Source organism: Propithecus coquereli, unplaced genomic scaffold (assembly GCF_000956105.1).
Source record: "Propithecus coquereli isolate 6110/MARCELLA unplaced genomic scaffold, Pcoq_1.0 Scaffold423, whole genome shotgun sequence".
NCBI lineage: Eukaryota > Metazoa > Chordata > Mammalia > Primates > Indriidae > Propithecus > Propithecus coquereli.
The window spans coordinates 392,716-415,078 of NW_012149986.1; the positions used below are offsets into that span (position 1 = coordinate 392,716).

Consider the following 22,363-nt stretch of genomic DNA (forward strand, 5'->3'; position numbering starts at 1 on the left):
CAGGGAGGCGGATTTGAGAAATTGCTCCCGTCTCCCCATGTAGCGCTATGCGGAATAAAGACTCTTCTTTCTCTGCCTTAAAACCTGCTGACTCAGCGTATTGGCTGCTGCTTGGGCGGCAACAATAACTGAACGTGAATGCATGCAGGTTTCTGGAGCATGTCTTGCCCGGGGGGGAGCACGGAAACTCCAAGCCCTCCCCACACACCTCACCCTATGAATCTCTTGATGGGGCTGCTTTTTGGTTTTTTTTTTTTTTTTGTAAATATCCTTTATAATAAACTGAGTTTTGAGTTCTAGCAAATTAATTGGACCCAGGGAAAGGATCACGGGAACCCCAGTGTATAGCTGATTGGTCAGATGCACAGGTCACAACCTGGGGCCTGTGACTGGCATCTGAAGTTGGGGGGATCTTGTGGCGCTGAACCTTGACCTGTGGGATGTGACACTGTCTCCAGGCAGACAGTGTCGGAACTGAACTGGAGGACACCCAGCTGGGGAATCCACTGCAGCACTGGTGGGCGGGGAAGAACCACCCCCCATCCCGACATTTCGGTGACCATAGTTGCTATGTCGTGCTCAGAGTAGACAGTAGGAGAAACTGAGTTTGTTTTCTCCCGTATCTTCACACCTACCTGGCTAAATTATTATGTAAGAAGGGGGAGGAAAAGAAGACATGTTTAGGAAAACAAAAATAAGAGTATTTCCCTATAACACACAGACTCCTTGTTGAAACCACTAATTAAAAACTAAAAGATGTTTATCAAAAAGAATACAATAATGAATAAAGTAATTACTTCATTACTTGGTGATTAAAAAGGAGCACCTTGTAAAGACTATATAATAATCTGATTCTGTAAATACAAAATACACCCTCGAAAATACATAAAACAGAAGTGGACGGAATACAAGGAGATTGACAAGTCAGCTGCCACAGTGGGAAAACGGAACTAATTCTGTGAGAAAGTGAGAGATTCCGTAGACAGAAATCAACAAGGGTGTAGAAGATCGAAGGACACAATGAATGAGCCGGAGAGGAGGGCAAGCACAGATGCCTGCACCAAAAGGGGTAGGTGATGCACACAGTCGTCCTTCCGGATTCTCGGGGTGCCAAAGTCAGGCAAGCTTGGTGAAAGAAGAGAAACAATTTAAAAAATAGGATCCAATTATGGCTAGAGTACATACCTTAATAGTTATGAGAGAATACTATGAGCAATTTTATGCCTTGAACTAAAGCTTCAGAGAAAAGGTACAGCTTCCTAGAAAAATCAGTGATGAGTACTCCCTGAATAAAATAGAAAACCTGAGTAGACCTGCAACTGCAAAACAAACTGAAAAGTCAAAAGCCTATTCACAGCTTTGCGCAGTGGCAGTATCGTAGCCAATGAGGTTTATCCGAGGCATGATTATTGGAAAAAAAAAATTTTAATTAAAAAAAAAAATCTATCCACAGAAACAAAACGAAAGATTAGCCAAGATGGTTTTGCAGATGTGACCTACCAAACCTTCAAGGAACAGATCATCTCTACTTTATGCAGTTGTTCCCGAGAAGAATTAAAAGGAGAAAACCCGTCACTTCATTACATGAGGCTGAGATGTGCTTGGCGCCAGGCCAACAGTGACAGCACTAAGGACGGTCCCTTGTGCTCCTGTTAGTTACAGACAGAGGCGCGATAATAATATTCTACATAACCTTTCAACGTTTGAGTTTATAGAGAATGAAGGGTTGAAGCCCAAGAGTTGAGGAGAAGGTTGTAGGAGAAGAACAAATGAGTAAAAGCATTGTAAAGTTTTCATTTTAGTTGGGTCGGAATTTTTTTTAAGTAAAAGATTTCTAAAAGTCATGTCTTGAAAAAAATATTTGGGTCCCCAGAGGGATACATTCTAAGAACAAAATAACCACAAGGAAATTCTAAGCTGTATTCAGATGACTTAACTTTAGTAGTAAGATTGTTATTGTCATTTTGAAATTATTGTATTTATACTGTAGAATAAAGTAAATCAGTAATTTTTAATCATTTAGAACAAAACTTTATAGTGCTAAAGGAGATAGACACAGGTATAAAATTTTAAAAGTGTCCAGGCGTGTTGGCTCATGCCTGTCATCCTAGCACTTTGGAAGGCCGAAGAGGGAGGATTGCTTAAGGCCAGGAGTTCAAGACCAGCCTGAGCAACATAGCGAGACCCCATCACTACAAAAAATAGAAAAATTAGCTGGGCATGGTAGCACACACCTATAGTCCCAGCTACTAGGGAGTCTGAGGGGGGAGGATTGCTTGAGCCCAGGAGTTTGAGGTTGCAGTGAGCTATGATGATGCCACTGCATTCTAGCCTGGGCAACAGAGCAAGACCCTGTCTCAAAAAAATTAAAATAAAAATTAAAAAATTAAAAAAAATAAAGTTTAGTGAAACTGTTATAATTTCAGATCTGATTTAGAAATATCAGAATAAACTCATGATTTGTTTCTCTTTTTATAATATAAGATATTTCCTAGCTCTGGCCATAAAAACACCTAGAATCAATGATAACTCGGTAGCAATGAGCACTTCTAAATCTCTACTGATTTGGTGGCCAGATACCATATCCCTCTAAAATAGATCAGGGCTCTTTGGAGAAATAGCTGATTTCTGTCTGAGGCAGGAAATACACAAGATAAACCTGGGGTACCCTTTTGTACCAGAAAACAAAACCTATGGGGGTCATTTGAAAAGGACACGGGAGTTAACTTGAAAGGGGTCCCACTGGCCAAAGAAGTGACAATTTGAACATCAGAAAGAAAAACTGCTAACATGGATCAAAGCCCATCAAATTTATAAAAATCCATATGTAATCCCTTTCAAGGTTGCTGGGTGTCAACTCATTTTGCAAATTGATAAATAAAGATTCAAGCTTTTATCCAGCTTTTTCTGCATGCACTGCATCTCAGGGAAACCATAGCAAAAGAGAGAAAAGTCTTCTTTATGGAAAAATTAAAAAACAGCTAAGTACAAAAAACTAAAGGGAAGATCAAATTAGGAAGTCACCATGTTACAACAGGATGAAGTAACGGATCAAGACAAAAATAATCAATGGATGCTAAAACTTTTGGGGAAATTTGGACGGAAAGCTTTATACAGGACAGATCAGCGCAGGGCCCGGTGGCTCACGCCTGTAATCCCAGTACTTCGGGAGGCTGAGACAGGAGGATCCCTTGAGGTGCCTTGAGTCTGGGAGTTCAAGACCAGCCTGGGCAACATAGTGAAGCCCCATCTCTACAAAAAATTTTAAAAAATTAACTGGGCATAGTGGTGTGTGCCTGTAGGCCTAGCTACTCAGGAGGCTGGGGTGGGAGGATCGCTTGAGCCCTGGAGTTCAAGGTTGCAGTGAGATATGATCATGCCACTGCACTCGGCCTACTGAATGACAAAGTGAGCCCTTATCTCTCTACAAAGAGGACAGATCTGCCTGAAGGGCTGACACCCGAGCATGCTGATTAATTTCAATGGCGGTGATGCTGTAGGAAGCACTCAGCATCATCTATGAAGTAGTGGTATTTGTGTATACATAAATTTGACCCTCTAGTGTAAACCAACCTTTTACAGGAAACCAGGGATAGAGGGATAAATTAATGACATCATGAGAAAACAATCTGCCACACCCAGACTGTGGAAAATCTCTATGCTACACAACTTGGCTTCTTCCATAAGTAAATAATGCGGGGACGAGTGCGGCGGGAGGCTCGTAAAGACTGAGGGACTTAGAGACTGATTATCCACATTCAATGGAAGGCCCTTCTTTGGATGCCGACGGGAGCAAGCCAACTGTACAAAGACTTTTTCTTTTTAACCACTGAAATTTTGGAAAGTTTGAACATGAAGAATTTACATTGGGGATATTGGAACATAGTTTGCCATTAGATGTTATTAAAGAATTATTTTTTAATTTTTGGTAGGCGTGATAATGGCATTGTGGTGAAATTTTTTAAAAGATCCTTATATGTTTAGAGATAGCATATTGGAGTACGGTCATGCGTCCCTTAACAACGGGGATACTTCCTGAAAAATGTGTCCTTAGGCGACTTCATTGTTGTGCAGACATCACAGTATGCACTTTCACAACCCAGACAGTATGGCCTGTTGCTCCCTGGCTACAAACCTGTGCAGCCTGTGACTGTCCTGAATACTGTAGGCAACTGTAACACTTCTAAATGGGAAGTATTTATGTGTCTAAACATATCCAAACATAGCCGAGGTACAGCAAAAATGCGGTACTATAATCCCATGGGACCACCGTTGTGTGCAGTCTGTCGCTGACTGAAGTGTCATTAATGCATGGTTGTGTTTACTGATGGCTACAGAATGAGCTCCCCCTCAGCGAGAAGAGGAGGCAGGCGAATAGAATGTCTGGGGGGGCAGGCAGCTGACCCCTTGCTTGGACGCAAGAGTAGAGAAGTGTGGGTGGGGCTCAGGCATCAGGAAAGGGACCACGGGACGTTCAGGAACATCTCTGCTTTCTGCTGACAGGATGTCCCTACCAGCGGTTCCCAACTCTGGTCTGTTCACTGGCTTCCAGGGGGCATCTCAGCAGATGCACAAGGTAGGGGCTGGTAACTCCAGAATGTTCGCCACGGAGACTCTTTCCCCTTCAGAAAAGCCTTTGGTTCCCTAAGAAGCGAAGTCTGTCGAGGCTCTGAGACGCCCAGTCACAGGCTTTCTGAGCCTGACTTCTCCAGTGAGCCCGCCGTGATGGCCGACTCCCCACCTGAACCTCTGCTGGGGCTGAGATACGGAGTGGGGCTGGCTTCCGTCCCTTGCTGGGACCTGGCCACAGGGGCCTGGTCTCTGCTCCCCCCTCATGCCCCAACAGCGGGCCATGCTGGTGATTACGCTGGACGCCTCAGCTGAGGACTCAAGGAAACATCGGCTGCTTGGTGGGTGGAGTGAATAAAACCTTTCCGTTTCAGGTGGTAGCATGTACATAGCAATCCCTGCAATCCCGCCAGGGAAAACCATTGTCCCCTTAGAGACACTCCTCCTGACAACCTGTTTGTTTTCTCAAAGCAGAGACATTTGGAGAGTTTGTAAGTACCTGACCTGAGGTGACGTGGGGGAGGGGGGCTGGTTGGAAAGGGGACTAAGGACCCAGAGAAAGTGGAATGAGCTTCCTGCAATGAATTCTGACATTTGAGAAGGAAAGGAGATAATGTGGTTTAGAGTTTTCTCTTTTGCCTTCAAAAAGAGCACACTGCTGTGTGTTTTTCAAGTAACCCTCTCTCAGGCTGCTAATATGGGGCCGACTGCACCTCTGAGCTGTCCTCAAGAGGCCCTGTTAACTGTGCTTGGAGACTGCTTTGAAATCTGAAAGCTCGTAAATGTGGCTCAGCTGGAGAAATGTCCCCATGGAGCTGTGGCTCTGAGCTGGGTGCAGCCAAGAGGGAGACGCTTTCCGGGCACCCACCCTGACGCCAGAGCACGTGTAGCAACTGCACCCTTCAAAGCCAAAGGCGTATGAATGTGGATTTCTGTTTTTTTTAAAATGTGACTATTTTACAACAGCTATACTTTGGGGACAAAGGAGTGTCAAATAGTATCCCAGCACCAACAGCACAGGGGTAGGCCCTCATGAATTAAGAGCGACCGGTTGAGTATCTTCCAGAAAAGCCTGCCCAGAGGCTTGGAAGGAGAAGAGGAGGCGCTCCAAAACTGAGTGCCAGGGAGGAGCAGGGCGGCCTGGCCGGTTTCCTTCCCTTTGTCTCAGACTGGTCGCTCCTGGGCTTGACTCTCTCATCCTCACTTGGGGCAGCACAGGACGCATCTGACACCTTTTTTTTTTTTCACTTTCCAGTCATCGTTTTACTAATGTTCATCTTTGTGAGGAGGATATGGGGCCATGGCGCCCTCTCCAGGGGCCTCGGGCCTCCTCCCCCCCGCCCAGACCCTGACATCCGCCCTCTGGGAACGCACAGGGTCGCCCGGCTGCCCTCGCCGTCAGCAGCGCCCTCGCTTCTCAGCGCGACGGACAGCGGGGGACTCTCACCTGCGTCTTCGGTCGCCTGGACCCGCGGGTTAGGGGCGCCCCCCGACGCGCGGCGCGGAGACGAGCGTTTGTTTGGGGCCCGTCTCCGGCAGCACCGGGCGGCGGGGGGCAACCTTCGCGGGTAAATCGGGTAAATCGTAAGGCCAGAAAGAGACGGACGTGGACGTGGCGGTGGAAACCAATGCAGGGCTGCGGCAGGGGGAGGCAGCAGGAGGAAGTGCGCGGGTGGCAGGGGGATTCCCAGGGGCGCAGACATGACCGCCGCCGTCCCAGGGAGGGAGGCAGCCCACAGCTGGGTGAGCGGTGCACGGCGTTCTTCCTAAGGTGAAACGTATATTTGTTTTGTGTGATTTTTCTGAATGTCGTTTTATTTTACAGGAAAAGCATAAAGCTGCAGTCCCCGACCCACCCCACCCCTGCCGGGCTAGAGACCAGCACCATCCGGGGCCTGTTAGGAACAGGGCTGCACAGCGGGAGGCGAGCGGCGCGCGCCCCCGAAGCTTCCTCTGTGTTTGCAGCCGCCCCCCAGCGGCCGCATCACCGCCTGAGCGCCGCCCGCCAGATCAGCGCGGACCCTGCTGTAAACTGCGCATGCGAGGGATCTCGGTTGTGCTTCTTATGAGAATCTAATGCCTGGCGATCTGAGGTGGAGCTGAGGCGGTGATGCTAGCGCTGGGGAGCGGCTCCAAACACAGATTGTCATTCGCAGGAGAGGTTTGACTGCACGATAAATATAATGTGCTTCAATCATCCCGAAACCATCCCCTCTCCCGTGGAAAAATTGTCTTCTGTAAAACTGGTCCTTGGTGCCAAAAAGTTTGGGGACTGCTGGCTTAAAGGAACACATGGATGAAATTTTTTTAAAAAATCAAGGAGAGGGCAGAGAAAATGTCTCCCTGTAGGCTGCTAGAATGTTACTCCTCCTACCTGTTCTTTGTAGGCAGGTCTAGCGGACATTTCAGGCTGAAAAGATTTTACACAAAAAGCACTTGGCTTTTGTCTTTGACCCCGTTAATTAAAAGTTGAAATGATTTTCTTTAATGGCAGTGCCATCTGGCTTCCTGGTTTAATCGTGTGTTGATGAAGAGATGAGCGAGTCTGCTAACGTTACGGTTTTCTCATCATCCACATGTGTGCAGTGGTGCAGGTTAGGTCTAGCACGAAGCCACGTGTTTCGAGGGAAACTTGCACACAATAAACACGGCCCAGGACAGGTGTCGTGATCCCCACTGGAGCTGAGGGAGCCCTGCTTCCCTAAAGACTTTTGGTGTGGAATGGGGGCATGCTACCCTTCACCTCAGGGGCAGGCATTTAAAAATTCCTGTAGGTAACTGGCTTTAAAAGCAGGTAATGGCTGGGAGTGGGGGATGTAGGGGACATGGACAAACGTTCTGATCAAATGATAAAACAATGACAGGTCACAACAGTTGAATACCATTGGGTTATACTTAAGAGAAATTCAAAGGAAAAATGAAATTGAAGTCAAAAGCTGTGTGGGTGGATGGAGGACCCTGACCCACACAACTACTTCACATCGACATAATTCTTGTACCCTTACTTCTTTCTTCTAATTTCCCCTTTCGTGAAGTCTTTGGAGATGGTTTTAGTCTGGGACAGTAGTGCATTTCGTGAGGATGTGATAGGACGTGGGGAATGAGTGTCCCTTCTGCGTTAGCAGCAGGTCTCTCCAAGCTAAGCAGAAGGGACGGGGCACACATGTCCTAAAAAAGTTGGGAAGCGGGCTCAGCTCCAGAAATAGACAGGACCCAAAAGTGGGGCCCTGCCCTGAGCCCTGGAAGCTGCCGCCTGGCCCTTCGCACTGTGAGTGGCCTCTTCCCTCGTTGGCTGAGCCTTGTGCCCAGCCGCAGCTGCAGGGTCAGGGCGGAGCGAACGAGGCCTCCCTGGCGGGCAAGGCCTGGCCCCCGGCCCTGAGGTGCCACGCAGGGATTTGGATGCTGGGACACCCGCGCATACACATACACTCGTACACCACACACGCACAGACACACAACACTTCACACACATACCGCGCAGTCCCCTGCACACAGACGTATGCTAACTTAAGGGCTGAATTTTAAACTCTGGCTTAGGACTCTAGGCTTGTGATTTTCTGACTTGGCCGTGGGAGTTCTGCGGTCAGGCTCGGCAGACGATTCGATGGCGCCTGCGTCGAGGGTTTTGTTCTGAAGCCGCAGGCCCCCTGCGTGCTTGGTGGCTTGCTGCCGTCTTCGTTAGAAGTGGTCGGTGTGGTGAGTTACTTTCAGGAAGTGTGATAAAGTGTTGGTGACTGTAGGTCTTTGGATGCTGCTGGAGAAATGCTAACACAAAAACAAAACCACTAAACCAAAATACCAAAAACAAAAGCCCTGTGTAGGCCGGGCGTGGTGGCTCACGCCTGTAATCCTAGCACTCTGGGAGGCCGAGGCGGGCGGATTGTTTGAGCTCAGGAGTTCGAGACCAGCCTGAGCAAGAGCGAGACCCCGTCTCTACTAAAATTAGAAAGAAATTAATTGGACAACTAAAAATATATAGAAAAAATTAGCCAGGCATGGTGGCACATGCCTGTAGTCCCAGCTACTCAGGAGGCTGAGGCAGGAGGATCGGTTGAGCCCAGGAGTTTGAGGCTGCTGTGAGCTACACTGACGCCACGGCACTCTAGCCAGGGCAACAGAGTGAGACTCTGTCTCAATAAAAAAAAAAAATACCATGACAGGCCGAGAGAGATTGTGGAAGAAAGGGGGAAGCTTTGGTATTTTAGTACCTTTTTTGGCCCATTTGGTTTTCCCTGCTTGTTGAACAAGGGGCCCTGCATTTTCAGTTTGCACTGGGCCTCTCAAATTATGTGGCTGGCCCTGGGTGGGAGCTACAGAGAGATGTTCCAATGTAGAAACGATACACTGAATCCATTGGCTGCAATATGAGATGAATTCCTAGTGGATTCAAACCTGGACAAGTCACCTGATGAAGAAACACGGCATCTGTGACCAGGCAGAGCCCTGGTCCGCCAAGGCCGTCATGCTCCCTCTAGGGAGAAGGCATCGTGGCCCCTGGATACATAAAACCAGGAAATTTAGAGTGTTGCATTTGCACGCTGGGTTGTCTAAATTGCTTGCTATGCTGATCAGAGCAAAAACATTTTCATAATTATATTTGTATATTCGTAAGTGGTGCTAGAAGTAAATGCATCATCATAATCATCGTATGTGTATCTCGATAGTGAAAAGAGAAGTCAATTTCATGTCAAGCAGCCATGGGTCACGTTTTCTTCACGTGCTCCTCTTTTGCCGTGGAGAAGCAATTCAAAGTGTGTTGACAAAGAGGAGAACTGAGAAGCGGTGAACTTGCCCAACAACTCATCAAATCTCCTCCCGCAGGGGACATTCTCTCTAAGGAGAAAGGCCGGTCAGGGAGGCTTGCTGCCGAGCGGGGAGCGGGGGCAGAGCCATGATCACGTGGTAGTGGTTCTTCCTGGAGTGTCTTAGAAGGCCCTGCGCGCCCAGCCAACCAGCGTTAGCTCTGAGACGTTCTACCTTCAGTCTGTGTCACAGCTATAGGCCAACCATGGCAACACAGCCTTTGGTAACTGTCATGGAGATAGAGAGCTGGCGCTAGTCAAAGGCAGTCCGGACAGACTTCGTTCAGTGCCTCTGCAGTGGGGGAAGGAGCTGCGGATACAAGTGGGGATTTGCAGCCGAGGAGCGGGGTGGGGGTGGGAGGTCGAAGAGTGGAAAATCACTGCAGGGCACACCAAGGGTGGGGGGCTTCCCACTAAACCCACTTAACAGGATGCTTGCTGAAGGCAGGCCGAGGGGAGCAGACACCAAGGGAGGGATGGCTTAGCAGCGTTCTTTGCTACGATTGGTTTAGGCAGGCCGATCACGGGCCCGGGATGGCGCCTAGTTGAGAAGAGGGTTGGAGGAGACTGTCCAAAGTCTGCTCGAGGATGGAGTCCTTGTCGTAACTACTCTCAGACGGGGGGAAATGCAGAAAAGATTGCCCTTAAGTTAGGGAGGGGAATGTGTGATGGGTTAGAAAATATTTTTAAAGTGGTGGCAGGGATGAGGGGAGAGGGGCCCAGAGAGGGAGGCCAAGCCTGAGGGGACCTTCACTGGGATTTCTCAGACCAGCATCCGGAGTAGGACTCGTTGCCTAATTTCCCTGTGATTGTCCAGGGCACGTAAACCTGCTTTCAGATGCCCATGCTCAGGTCATCTTTAGATGCCCTGGAAAGAAATTTGGTATGAAAGCGACTTTGCATATCCCAGCTAGGGAGTAGGGGACACCTAATCCTGTTTTTGGGACTCCATTTGTGGGTGTTTCTGTGTGTGCTCCCTTGGAGGGAAACCTGAAGGAGAACTTGGCTCCAGCAGAAGCAGAACAGAGTGCTGGGCTTTGTTCTGCACCCCATGGCACCCTTGGCCCACTCCCACCTTACGGAGAGGTCAGGGGGTGGCTTCCTGCGACAGGGATGGCCTTGGGAAAGTCCCTTCGAAGACTGGTTGCCCCGGAAGGGTCAGCAACGACCCTTGAGAATCCCCTTTAGAAGTGAAGCTGAGCCAATCAGGCTGAGCGGTCTTCAGTCTCCCTGAACGAGTCTGAGTCCCTTCCTGGCTTGTACACAGATGCTCAAAGCAGCGGTCCAAGGAGAACACCCTGGGGAGGCTGGGGGGTCGGCTGACTCTGTCCCCCAGGATCACACCTCCCCCTCCTCTCTCTGTTCCAGGGTAGCCCCTAGCTGGGCTGCTCTCCCCAGGAATGGGCCCTCACCCCTCCCACAGTAGTGTTTATACAAATGTTTGGGAGTTTTCTCAGTGGGTGGCATTGTCAACTAATTAGGAATGCTATCAATTTTCCCTCACTGTTGTGTTCAAAGATTAAAAAGCCAAACAGATCAAAATACAGTCTGGATGATATTTAGAGTTTAGCATTTCATTCCTCTGATTTCCGAGTTTTAACAAAAGTCTGGGGCCTTCACATGCAAGATTTATGCTGCTTACAGCTCCTTTCAATTTTTTCTCGGATTTGTCTATCCATTTCCCCAGTGTTCCAAGGGGACAGTGAATCGCAGCTCTAGCAGCCTACCTGACACGACAGCATCAATCAGCCCTCCGTCAGGCTCGCGCTTAGCTCTGGCTGGCCAAGCACACGCACACAGCCCACCCGGCGCGGGGCCAGCGGGGAACGTCTGCCTCTTTCCCTTTCGTGTGACCGGGAGACAGGAGGGAGCCTGCGAGAGCAAGCGGCTCCTCAGGAAGCTCAGATCTCACCTGCCCCGACTTCCCTGACCACTCAGTTACAAGTGCGCCCCTCCCCGTGGCTCTTCTCTCCGCACAGCGTGTACAAAATGCCTTCCTCATTTACTTTATTTTTTGTTGTGCCCGCTGGGACGTAAGCTCCAGGCAGGGTGCAGGGGCAGAATTTGGGGAGGTGAGCACGGTGCCCAAAGTCAGGGTGAAATCCACGCTGTCTTAGGGGAGGAAAGACCTTCCTTCTACCCTCCCAGGTTCCATTGCTGAGTCCATGAAATTCAACTAACAACAGGCAGAATTCCCGGACAAAGGGTATACAAATTTATCAATTTTTAATATTACCTGCATGGGGGCATCATGGGAACAAAAAAAAGTGAATATTCCCCAAACCAGTGATATTTGAGATACTCAGTCTTAATAGGGCAAATGGAGGGGGATACAGGTCACTTAGGGGAGAGTAAATAATTTTTAGGAAAGATTAATGGGCCTTTAAAGGAATAGATGGGAGATATGAGAGTTTGTGACAAAGCCTGGGTGTGGTGTCTCTTCTCCTGTGACAACAAGTCTATTTTGCTTGTTGACGAAACTCCCCAAAAGCCATTTACAACAATCTGTAACAATTGAGCTCCTTTTGGAGGATCTGTCTTTAGGCAGGTAAAGAGAATGCAGAGAATTCCTCTCCCGGCATTTGCTGTTTCTCAAGTGCTTAGTGCCATCTGCTCAAAATAATTCAGTACACCAAAGTGGCCTACTTCTGGGTGGCATATTTTGGTTTCCCTCACTGTCTCTAAGTTTTTGATAATTTGTTCATCATGAACTTTTTTGCATTAATTTAGAATCTTTAAAATGTTGCATTAAAACATTAATTACCTTGATTACTGGTTATTTTATTTTAGTATTATTTTTGTCGCATCTTTTATTTGCCCTCACACCAGTGCACAGCTCCTCATGCTATCCCGGGCCTGGCAGGCAGCTGCAATCGTTCTGCTCCCCGCTGAATTCCTAGGGCCTACAACCGTGCTTGCAACATCATTAATACTCTTGTTCTCCAAATAAAACATTCCTTAAGAACCGCCCCGGTTTCTTCCAGAACTCCAGGAACCCTCCCAGCCAGGACACAGGATGTCAGGGGCAAACGCCCAGAAAGCACATAGCCCTGGTTCCCCACCACGCCGCCCAGGCCCGCCCCAGGCCCAACGACTCCTCCTCTTCCCCCGTCGCTCCGCCCTCGCCAGTCTCCCTTCCAGGGTGCTGGGCTGCGGCGAGAGCTCCAAGGCAGGCTTCTAAAGCACTGGGAAGTCGGCGGCGGGACACCTGCAGCGGGGCGGGGAGCGCAGGCCGGGCGGGAGCACCAGGAGGGTCAGGAGGTGCCGGGGCGGGGCTGCGGGGGGGGCGGCGAGGGGCGCAGAGAGGGAGAGCGAGGAGGGAGGGGAGTAGAGCAGAGGGAAGAGCGTGGTTCGCGGGGAGCTCCGGAGGCGGTGAGTGGGGCGGGCCGGGCGCGCTGCTGCGGGGAGGGCGGTGGACGGGGGCTCTGGCTAGAGCGCTCTGGGCCGGCGCGGCAGGGAAGTGGAAGGACGCGGAGTGTGCCCGGGGCGCAGCGGGAGGAGGGCGTGGGGGCGGCAGGGCGCCTGGTGGCCTGGCTGGCTAGGTTTCTGGGGGCGGGCGCCGCGCCGTAGCCACGGCCTCAGCATCTGGGGTCGCGGTGTCTGTGAGAGTCCCTCTCCCAGTGCGACTGCCCTGCTGCAGCCACAGGCGCGCCCCGGGCCGAGGTCCGAGCGGGGCCCCAGGTCGGGGCGCAGCTGGGGCAGGTCTTGCGCGTCGGTGGAGACAGACGCCGGGCCCCGCAGCGCCCGCCCGCAGGTGATCATCCTCCCGCAGGCGTCCTCGGGCCTCAGGGGACCGTGCGACTTCGCCATGGTGGACGTGCTGGGCGGGCGGCGCCTGGTGACCCGTGAGGGTGCGGCGGTGGAGGCAGAGGCGGCGCTGCAGAACAAGGTGGTGGCGCTGTACTTCGCCGCCGGCCGGTGCGCGCCCAGCCGCGACTTCACGCCGCTGCTCCGTGACTTCTACACGGCGCTGGTGGGCGAGGCGCGGCGGCCCGCGCCCTTCGAGGTGGTCTTCGTGTCGGCCGACGGCAGCGCCGAGGAGATGCTGGCCTTCATGCGCGAGCTGCACGGCGCCTGGCTGGCGCTGCCCTTCCACGACCCCTACCGGCAGTGAGTGCGGGTGCTGCGGGGCAGGGGCCGCCGGCGTCGCCCCCGGGTTGCCCCAGGCCGTCTCCTGCGCCCTCGCGAGCTCTTGCAGATCCCGTTCCCCGTCCCCGCCTTCCCGTTCAGGTCTCGGCAGGTTAGTCACGGCCTTGTTCCAACTTCCTTTCAGGACACGGAGGGCTCCAGGCGAGGTTCGCAAAACCAGAGCATGAGCACCGCCACGGGCTGGGGGACTTTCTGACTGCGCAGGTCTGGGGCCGCGGGGATCTGCATTTCCCAGGAGCCCGGGTGGTGCTGATGCCGTGGGTCTGCGGGCCGCTGTCCGAGAACCACTGCCCCGGGTGGCTCAGGGCCCACAACGCTGAATCCTCCTCCCGCTTAGTAGGCGGCGGTCCCGGGGATGACCCCCGCTCGGTGTCGGTGTCTGGGTGTCTGGGAGCGGACGGGCAGGGGTGACCCAGGAGGCCGTCAGCAGTGTGGCAGGCACCAGCAGTGCAGGCGGTGGAGGCTGTGCTGGGAGGGAGGGGCCGAGGGCTCCCCGGCCAAGGAACCCGGGTGCTGGCCTCCTTTGGGGTTTCATTTTTACTGGCAGTGATGGAATTTTATAACTGTAAGGTATAAAACTCATTACTATAAATTTCGTTACTGTACATGTAGGAAGAACTAGGAGGAGGCAGATGTCAGAGGTAACAAAAGTCTCTCTGAAGGGACCTTTGACCCCACCCTTGCTTTAGAAAAGAGGTGTCCAGGTGGAAATCGTCAGCTCTGTGTTGGAATGTCAGACTTTGCTAGTGAACTAGAGGAAGCAGGGAGGGGCAGGGATTGGCACAGGGGAGTCTGGCAGGGGACTTGTTGCTCTGGGTGTCAGGGTCTCCTGTGGTGTAAGAGTCCAGACTTCAGTTTAAATCACACCTCAGAAAGGGGTTTAAATCACACCTCAGAAAGGTGCATCGTCCCAGCCCACCCCTGAAGAGGTGCCCAGGTGAGTTTCTGTGCAGAGGCCAGCCTCACATTTCTCTGGGGATTATCATGCAGTTGTGGCTTTACCCCTCCAATTAGTTGTCATGAGATGACATTCCTTCTGGCAAATGAAAAGTGGAAGTTAACCCTGTAAGTTCTGTGGAAGAGCAATTAACTGGAAGAGTTCTGATTATTCTCCCTAACACATGATTTAGGTGGTCGTGAGTGAGAGGGGAGCCCAGGCAGGAAGCCTCAGCCCTCAGGTGGGTGGCCTGCTTCCTGGAGGCCTCACCGCACCAGGACTGTGAAAGTCTTGGTGGTAAGTCTAAGTGACAGGCGATTTACTTTGCAAAGGATTCTCAGAATCACTTCAAGTGCTTAGCACTCAAGTTATGGGTAGCTTTTGAGAGAACACAGTTTTGATTCCTGATGAGTTAGTGAGTGGGCACAGACCTGGGATTTACCCACCGGGTGATGGTAGGCAAGGTATTTTATTGTTGAGCAATGGTACATCACGTGGTTACTGTCAGGGTTGACCTGATACCTGACAGGGCTGTGTGTCCACTGGTGACGGTCTGCACTCTGGTCTAGTGCTCGTTTAGCGGCTGTGCCGTGGAGGCGCAGAGTCGAGCGCTCCTGGGTCTGGGGCCACCTTTCCGCCCTGGGCACTTCCTCTCCGAGGGGCTATAGGCCTCGGCCCCCTGCAGCACAGACTCACTTGGGAAGGCCATGCAGGACTCCCTCCTGTCTCCCTGCTGATCCGGTCTGAGTCTGTGCGCTCCAGCGGGATGAGGAGAGCAGCTCCGGCACAGGCGGCCGTGCGCTCCGGTCCTCTCAGCCTGGCTGGCCTGGGCTTCGCCTGCTCTTTGTCCTCAGAGGGGACTTGCATTTTGTGAATGTAGCTATTTGTCCCCACCCCTTTCCAGACTGAACGTCGTGAACTCGTCGTTGCCACGTGTAAGCCGGGACAGGGAATATTCTGTGGGAATTGTTGGAGCCACACCCCAAGTTCCCCTTGTCCCAGCCGGGATTTATGGAATAGGATCATGAGCAGAATGGAAATAGCCACTGCCACGAGGAAAGAAAAAGTGTGCAGAGCATCCCAAGGCACTTGGGAAGTTGCTAATGTGCACAGAACACGATGCTGGGCGGCTGGTGTGTGGACGGGGAGCTCAGGACGGTGACGTTTCGGGAGCGCCCCTGGATAGGTGCGGGGTGAAATGACCCCATGCTGCCTTCCCTTGGGGGCTTCAGCTCATCACTCCCTCTCCGCTGACTTCCTGGTCATCCACCCGAGTTGAGGGAGGAGAAGGAAAGCAGGTGCTTCCAAAGACATCGCTGCGAAGCACCCTTGGCACGGCTGGAGGCAGAGGCGGGCTGTACACGCCCCTGCAGGGAGAAGATGCCCAGACCCTCGCCTTGTCCTCAGAGTTGCCCTCAGAGTTGCGTAGATAGCAGCTTTTCTGGCGTCTACCTGCTCCCAAACACACAACACAGTGCCACTTTCAGTCCCCAGAGAGGCAACTGCTTACTGACATCCCTGAAATTGGAGATGCGGGTATTTGGCTGGGGTTGTCACTTCCTTGCCCAGGTGCCCAAGTGCAGGTGGGCTGAAAGAAGGGGCCGAGCCTTCTCTGGCCTTAATGTGGGGACAGACGCCAGCACTCCCTGGCGGTATTTTTTCAAGATGAGGTTCCATCCTGCCTTGCCTCCCCTCCCTTTGTTACTGAGTTTACGGGTAAAACTCATTGTCCAAGAGTGAAGTAACAAGTTCTGAGTTCACCAGCAGGAATTCCTGTTGCATGCTGCTGTTCACAAGAGACGAGCAATGGTGATTTTGTGTGATTTTATAATGATTGCCTCATAACAACTCCTGTCCCCACTTGGCCGCTGACATGTCAGTGGACCCAAAGGAGGACTGGAGGGGATCTGCCCTCCTCCTGCATGCCCAGGCTCTGACCACTGCCTCCCCTGCCATAGCTGGTACTGGAACACCTTAACTTCTAGGCCAATGAGTTTGGATTTGATAGAAAAGAAAGTTGGCCACAACTTCATTTCTTGGGCAGGGAATGGCTCAGTGGGGAAGGGTCGGTGCTCAGGCCAGTGACTCCTGGCTCTGTCTTTCTGCCCCTTGCCTCTCTCTAGCCCAGTGCTCTAGCTGCCCCCTACGCCCTTTGGATTCAACACATCCCTGAATTCACTGATTCTGTGGCTCCCAGATCCTTCTCTGTTTTTTTACTCATTGCTACTTCTCCACTCAGGCGCTGGGCTGTTAGAATATTCTCCTAACTGCTCTCCAGGGCCTTAGCATCTGTATCTAATCGGCTGTTTCTTCAAAGACTGATTTGGGCTGGCCACGCCTTGCTCCAACCCTCCAGGGCTTTCCTGGGTTCCCTTGTCCACAGGAGGAGCCAGGTATGGTTGTTCAGTGCTTGGCACCACAGGGAGCATGTTTGGTGGGTGGTTGGAGCAAGTGAGCAAGAGACAGTGCTTTAGAGCGATTTGCTTGGCAGCAGTCTGCGGCTGCCTGAGATGGAAAGAGACTGGAGTCAGGGGTTGCCATAGCAACCCAGGAGCGCAGTTATGCCAGGGACAAGGATGCGGCTGGGTTAGAGAAGGTGGGGACTAACGTCAGTCGCTACGGTGCTTGTGAGGACAAGGAGGAACTGGGCTCTTGAATTTTCCCAAAATGGTTAAAATGCTTCTGACAATGCTCTTTCCTCCAAAGCATATTCTCTTCTCCGCGGACACAGCTCAGTGCCCAGAGGGGATCAAGATGACTTCAGGGGAGGAGGGTGGCTATCTACCTCTCCTGTGCTGTTCCAAGGTTACATGTGTCCCCAGGCAGAGGCTGCCAAGTGGGGATTGAGGGCTGATGCTGGGTGTCTCTTTGAAGATCAGCGTGGCCACCACAAGCCTCTTTTTAGTTCTCAATGCCCAGCTTGCAGCACACTCCCTGGCTGTGTCAGAGCTTCATTTAATGTTGCAAGGGATTAAAGCAACAACAGCAGCAGCAGCAGCAACTCAGAGATTGAACAAGGAAAGTTATAGGCTGGCTTAAATGAAACACCCAGCAGCCAGGAGCTGGTCTCCAGGGAGACTGAGGACGTATTTTGTGGCTTGCCTTCTGCCACTTGTGCCTCAGTCTTGGGCTGCAGGCAGTGGCTGCCCGGCAAATCCAGTCCCTTCTCGTGGTGGCAGAATGGCTGCTATGTCTTGGACTGCACGTCCCCGCACCTCCTCTTTTCTAGCACACAGGGAAGTGCTTATGGAGCCCCACTGGTTCTGAGTCTGCTAGTCACCCATTTCTGTACTAGTTAGGGTAGCCAAGGGCCAAGAGATATGCGGACTGAGCAGTAGACCCAGCTGGAATGGAAGGTGGGTCCTTCCCACACGATAAGAAGAGCCAGTGTTTATTGAGTACTTATTATGTGCCAAGCTCCCTCTTTTGTTAAGTTGTTCATGTACTAATCATTTACTCCTCACGACAACCCCAGGAGGTGGATTTTATTACTCGTGTGGTGCCGATGAAGAGTCTAGGGACAGGAGATGAGCTCGCTCACCTGGCTGATCCATGCGGGAAAATGGGAGAGACATGGTTTCTGCAGGACAGGCTGGATGCTGGCGGCCAACCGCGGCCCGTGCTGCTCCCGCAGTGGGGGCACGTGCTCAGCCTCTCCCAGTCAGTGCAGGGGCTGCAGGAAGCCCTGGGAGACGCCAGCAGGGCCGGCAAACTTGAGCATCATGCACAGGGTCACAGGCTGCACCCCCGGTCAGGGTGGGGAGACACATTTCTGACGAGTTCCCAGGCGACGCTGAAGCTGCTGGTCCCGGGCCCCCGTGTTGAGAAGCACCGTCGCTCAGACAGTGCTGAGCAGAGGCTGGTGCGGGGACCAGCACCTCCCAGGGAGCTGCCGGGAGGGCAGATGCTGAGCCAACCCGCGTGGCTCAGGAATCTGTGGCTGAGGCGCTGCTGCGCTGCTGTCACCCCGACGCCCTCATGCCCACCATCAGCCCTCCAGGGACTCTGCACGGCCTTGGGCATGAGGTCCCACGTCCCTGGGATGACAGAGCCCTGCCAGGCCCTGCCAGGCTTCCCTTTCTGAAACGTGGTGTGCTCTGTCTCATGCTGTCCCGCTGCCCAAAGCACAAGGGCTGAAATAACTGATTTGCCGAAACGACCAGATAAAGAGCTTAGTTACACTGCCGGCCGTTTGGGTGCAGTCTTTATGCAAAGGGCTACTTGGGTTGTTTGTCTTTTTTTCCACATTTTTGTTCTGTGCCACTGGGAAAAGTGAATTTCTTAGGCATTTCAAATTTCAGATGCTGTGCAGGAGTCTTGACACAGTAGAGGGGACATGGCCTCCGCCACGACTTCCGTGCCCACCGCTGTGGTTGCCAGAGCCGCGCGGGCTCGGCCCGGCTGAGGTCCCTCGGCCTGAGTTTCACACTCCTCGTCTGTCTTGAGCACTCGTGACTGGGGAGGAGTAAGCGTCGCCTAAACCTGAGTTTGACACCAATTTGTGTCTGCTCCGTGTTTCCGGCTTTGGTTTGTCAGTTCTGCAGATACAGTTTCAGCAGCGCAGTCTCCACTGTGAGCGTCCTTTTACTTCGTGTGATGGTTTTTATAGACTGGTTTACCCATTTCTTTCTCCCATTTTTTCTTTCCCTCATGGGAGTCCTTGGACACCACGGGAAACAGCTTCCGGAGCTGCTCAGGGGGAGCTGTGCGCTGGTTCTCTGGGAACGGGTGGTCCTGGCAGCCGTCCTGTGCCAGGGGAAGACCGTGCCTTCCCGCCAGCGCCAGCCGGCCAGGTCGTCCACACCGGCGCTGTGTGGGACCCGCTCTGCTTGACTCCTGATCGCCTGCTGCCTTCTCTCTTTCCTTTGCTCGTTCTCGGCAGAGATTTGGTTCGTAGTTTAGCCTTTCCTGAGAACGAGGTTGGGTTTTCATCCTCACCCCACGTGGATTTTCTCTGGTTCATTACCTGTTTCTGTGATGTCTGTTCTCAGTCTTGTTTTGCTAGCCTTCTACTTTCTTTGTGTTTGCTCCACCATTCTTTTTCTAGCTTTTTGAATTAAATCCATAACTCATCTGTGTATGGGTTTTGGATAAGTGTGTTTCGTTGTATTTACAGCTTGGAATTTGAAGTATATTCTGTATTGTTCTAGTTTAAATATTTTGTCCTCTGCATTGCTATTTCACGTACACCATGTGGTTGGTTTTTAAACTCGTTCGTAAAAATGATTTCTTACTGGTCTCTAGTTCCGTCCCCTTGTGGTCTGATTAGGTGGTCTTTGTGTTATTGATCATTTGAAATTTATTAAGATTTCCTTTGTGACTGAGACATGATTGGTTTTGTCAAAGCTTCATGGATGTTGGAAATGAAATATATTCTCTTTCTGGAGTGCAGGGGCCACACATTTTTCCGTGTTTGCAAGAAGCCGTGCCAGGAGCAGCAGGAAGACCTTGACAGATGTCTTGAGGGCCTTTCTCCTGCTGTCCCTGGGTTCACAGCCCTGAGGGCAGCAGAGCCAGGAAAGCAGATTACCGTCCTGGGGCCCTTGACCGAGGAAACAGGGCAGGGATTTTCAGGGAGGTAATCCCTGTGAAGGTTATGGGGAGAATTGCAAACCTAAGGCGGATGCTCCTTTCCCTAAATGAGTAGAAATAATTTTGTAAAGAGACCGATCACGGGGTTGCAGATGATGGTACAATGTAGCTAAGAAATGTTTCATCCATAATAACGCTAATCAGCGGGTCGCTGAATTTGTAGGGTGGAAAGTCAAATAAGGCTTTGGATTTATTTAGAACTTAGGGAGGTTTAACTTTTGCCGTTATATGTACCTGATATTTTCCAGCCTCTTAAGCTGTAGAGAAGGATATAAAAAATTATTGGGTTTATTTGTGGGTTTAGACCTATGCTGTCCAATCCGGTAACCACTAGTCACTTGTGGCCACTTAAATTTTCATTTAATTAAAATGGAAACTTTGGTTCCTTAGGCACGCTTGCCGCGTGTGGCTGGGCGCTGCGGGATTGGGCGCTCAGATCCAGAGCAGTTGCATGGCTGCAGGCCGTTCTCTGGGGCAGCACCGGCTTAGAAAGGACAGCACCCAGAGGGAAAGGAGCCCACCAGCCTGGCAGGAGAGGAGCGTGAGGGTGGGCGAGGGCTCAGGGCGGCTCCCGGTACGCTGGTGACTGTACCCACGCGGTGGGGGCGGAGGTGCTAACCCTTTGGTACCCCTCTTCTCTGCCGCAGAGAGCTGAGGAAGAGGTACAACATCACGGCCATCCCCAAGCTTGTGATTGTGAAACAAAATGGGGAGGTCATCACCAACAAAGGGCGCAAGCAGATCCGGGAGTGGGGGCTGGCCTGCTTCCGGAACTGGGTGGAGGCGGCCGACGTCTTTCAGAACTTCTCTGGTTGAAGCGGGAGGCATCCCAGAGGGCCGGGCAGGTGCTGCACGGAGGAGCATGTGGGTTTCCCTCCCCTGTCGGCTTTATTTCCTTGCAGTTTCAGAGTAGAAGCTTGAAGCTGTGGTAGAAAGTCAATGCTGCTTAGGAAATAATCCCCTCCCCCGTTTTGATCCTGCAGCTTGTTTGTATTAATAGTTATTTCTTTCATTCTCTGGTTAGCTTTACCCACCTGTGCTTAAGAAGAACCCTGATGTATTCACACTGAGCTGTCCAAAATCTACGCAAAACATTTATTTGTACAGATCTCTTCAGGTAAAATGATGTATTTATTGATATATTTTCTGGTGATCTATTCATTTTAATGATACGCTTTTATAACTATATTAATAAAGTTTGTGGACTGTATGCTTTGTAATAATAAACAAGCCTATTTCCACCTTGAGCAGCCCTACTTGCCTTCTTTCTCATTCCAAACCCAGTGCCAATAGGAGGAAAAGGAGTTAGGCAGCAAATACAACGCGTAAACTGTTTTATTTATCAAAGGTGGTAGTTTTTAATTATGTGTTGTCTCAGAATTATCTTCTCTTTGTTTGCTTTCCTCATACTTATTTTTAATAGCATTGCAATATCCTAGAAAGCAATGAAATGTGAAATAAATATTCATATCTTCAAGATCAAACCTCAGCATTCCCTAAAAGATGGTAATTCATCCAAGTGCATAAGAAACCCGTACACGATCTTGGCTAATAGTAGAGGAAAGTTGTCAGAAGTTCAAATCATAGCCTCCCCTGTGGCCTCCTGCTGGCCGAGTGGCCATTTGTGTTCCAACATCACCCGGATCTGGTCAACTGAAATTGTGAAAATAGTGGGTACCCACCCCAGCCCAGTTCCCACTGCAGATCTAGTCAGCTTGCTGGGTCGCTCAGCCGGGAATTTGGAGCAAAGCCGACCCCAGCAGGCCCCAGGAATAGCAGTGTTCCCCAAACGAGGCAGTCTGTGGAGCTGCGTGCTTCAGTGATAAAAAAGCCCGAGGGCGGCGCTCAGTGAACCCGCGCAAGATGTGGCGGCAACTTTTGCTTTGTGTTTTAGTTGAGACTTAAGCTGCTGATTAATCAGAGCAGTCCCTTCCCCCTCCCTCAGCCCCTGCTCTGTCAGTTAACTTCCCTCCACTGAAAACTGAGACCTAACCTCGTCCCGGCCCTGTGGGTTGACTAAAGATGTCTTTGAGCTAATTCAATCACTATTTGCCCCAAGAATAAATTATGTGCGAATGCAGTTTCTTCCAAAACCCAGAGATGGCTTGCTTATTTATTTATTTATTTATAGACAGAGTCTCACTCTGTTGCCCGAGCTAGAGTGCCCTGGCGTCAGCCTAGCACACAGCAACCTCAAACTCCTGGGCTCAAGCGATCCTCCTGCCTCAGCCTCAGCCTCCCGAGTAGCTGGGACTACAGGCGTTCGCCACCGTGCCCAGCTAATTTTTTCTATATATTTTTAGTTGTCCAGCTA

General features: G+C 51.4%; 1 protein-coding gene across 1 annotated transcript; it reads left to right on the top strand.

Moving 5' to 3' along the window:
* The first annotated feature begins 13,179 nt into the window (after positions 1-13,179).
* On the top strand, positions 13,180-20,865 carry NXNL2 (nucleoredoxin-like 2). Its single transcript, XM_012653565.1, has 2 exons — positions 13,180-13,481; positions 20,697-20,865. Exons 1-2 carry the CDS (start codon positions 13,180-13,182, stop codon positions 20,863-20,865), a joined length of 471 nt encoding a protein of 156 aa, XP_012509019.1.
* Positions 20,866-22,363: the final 1,498 nt, after the last annotated feature.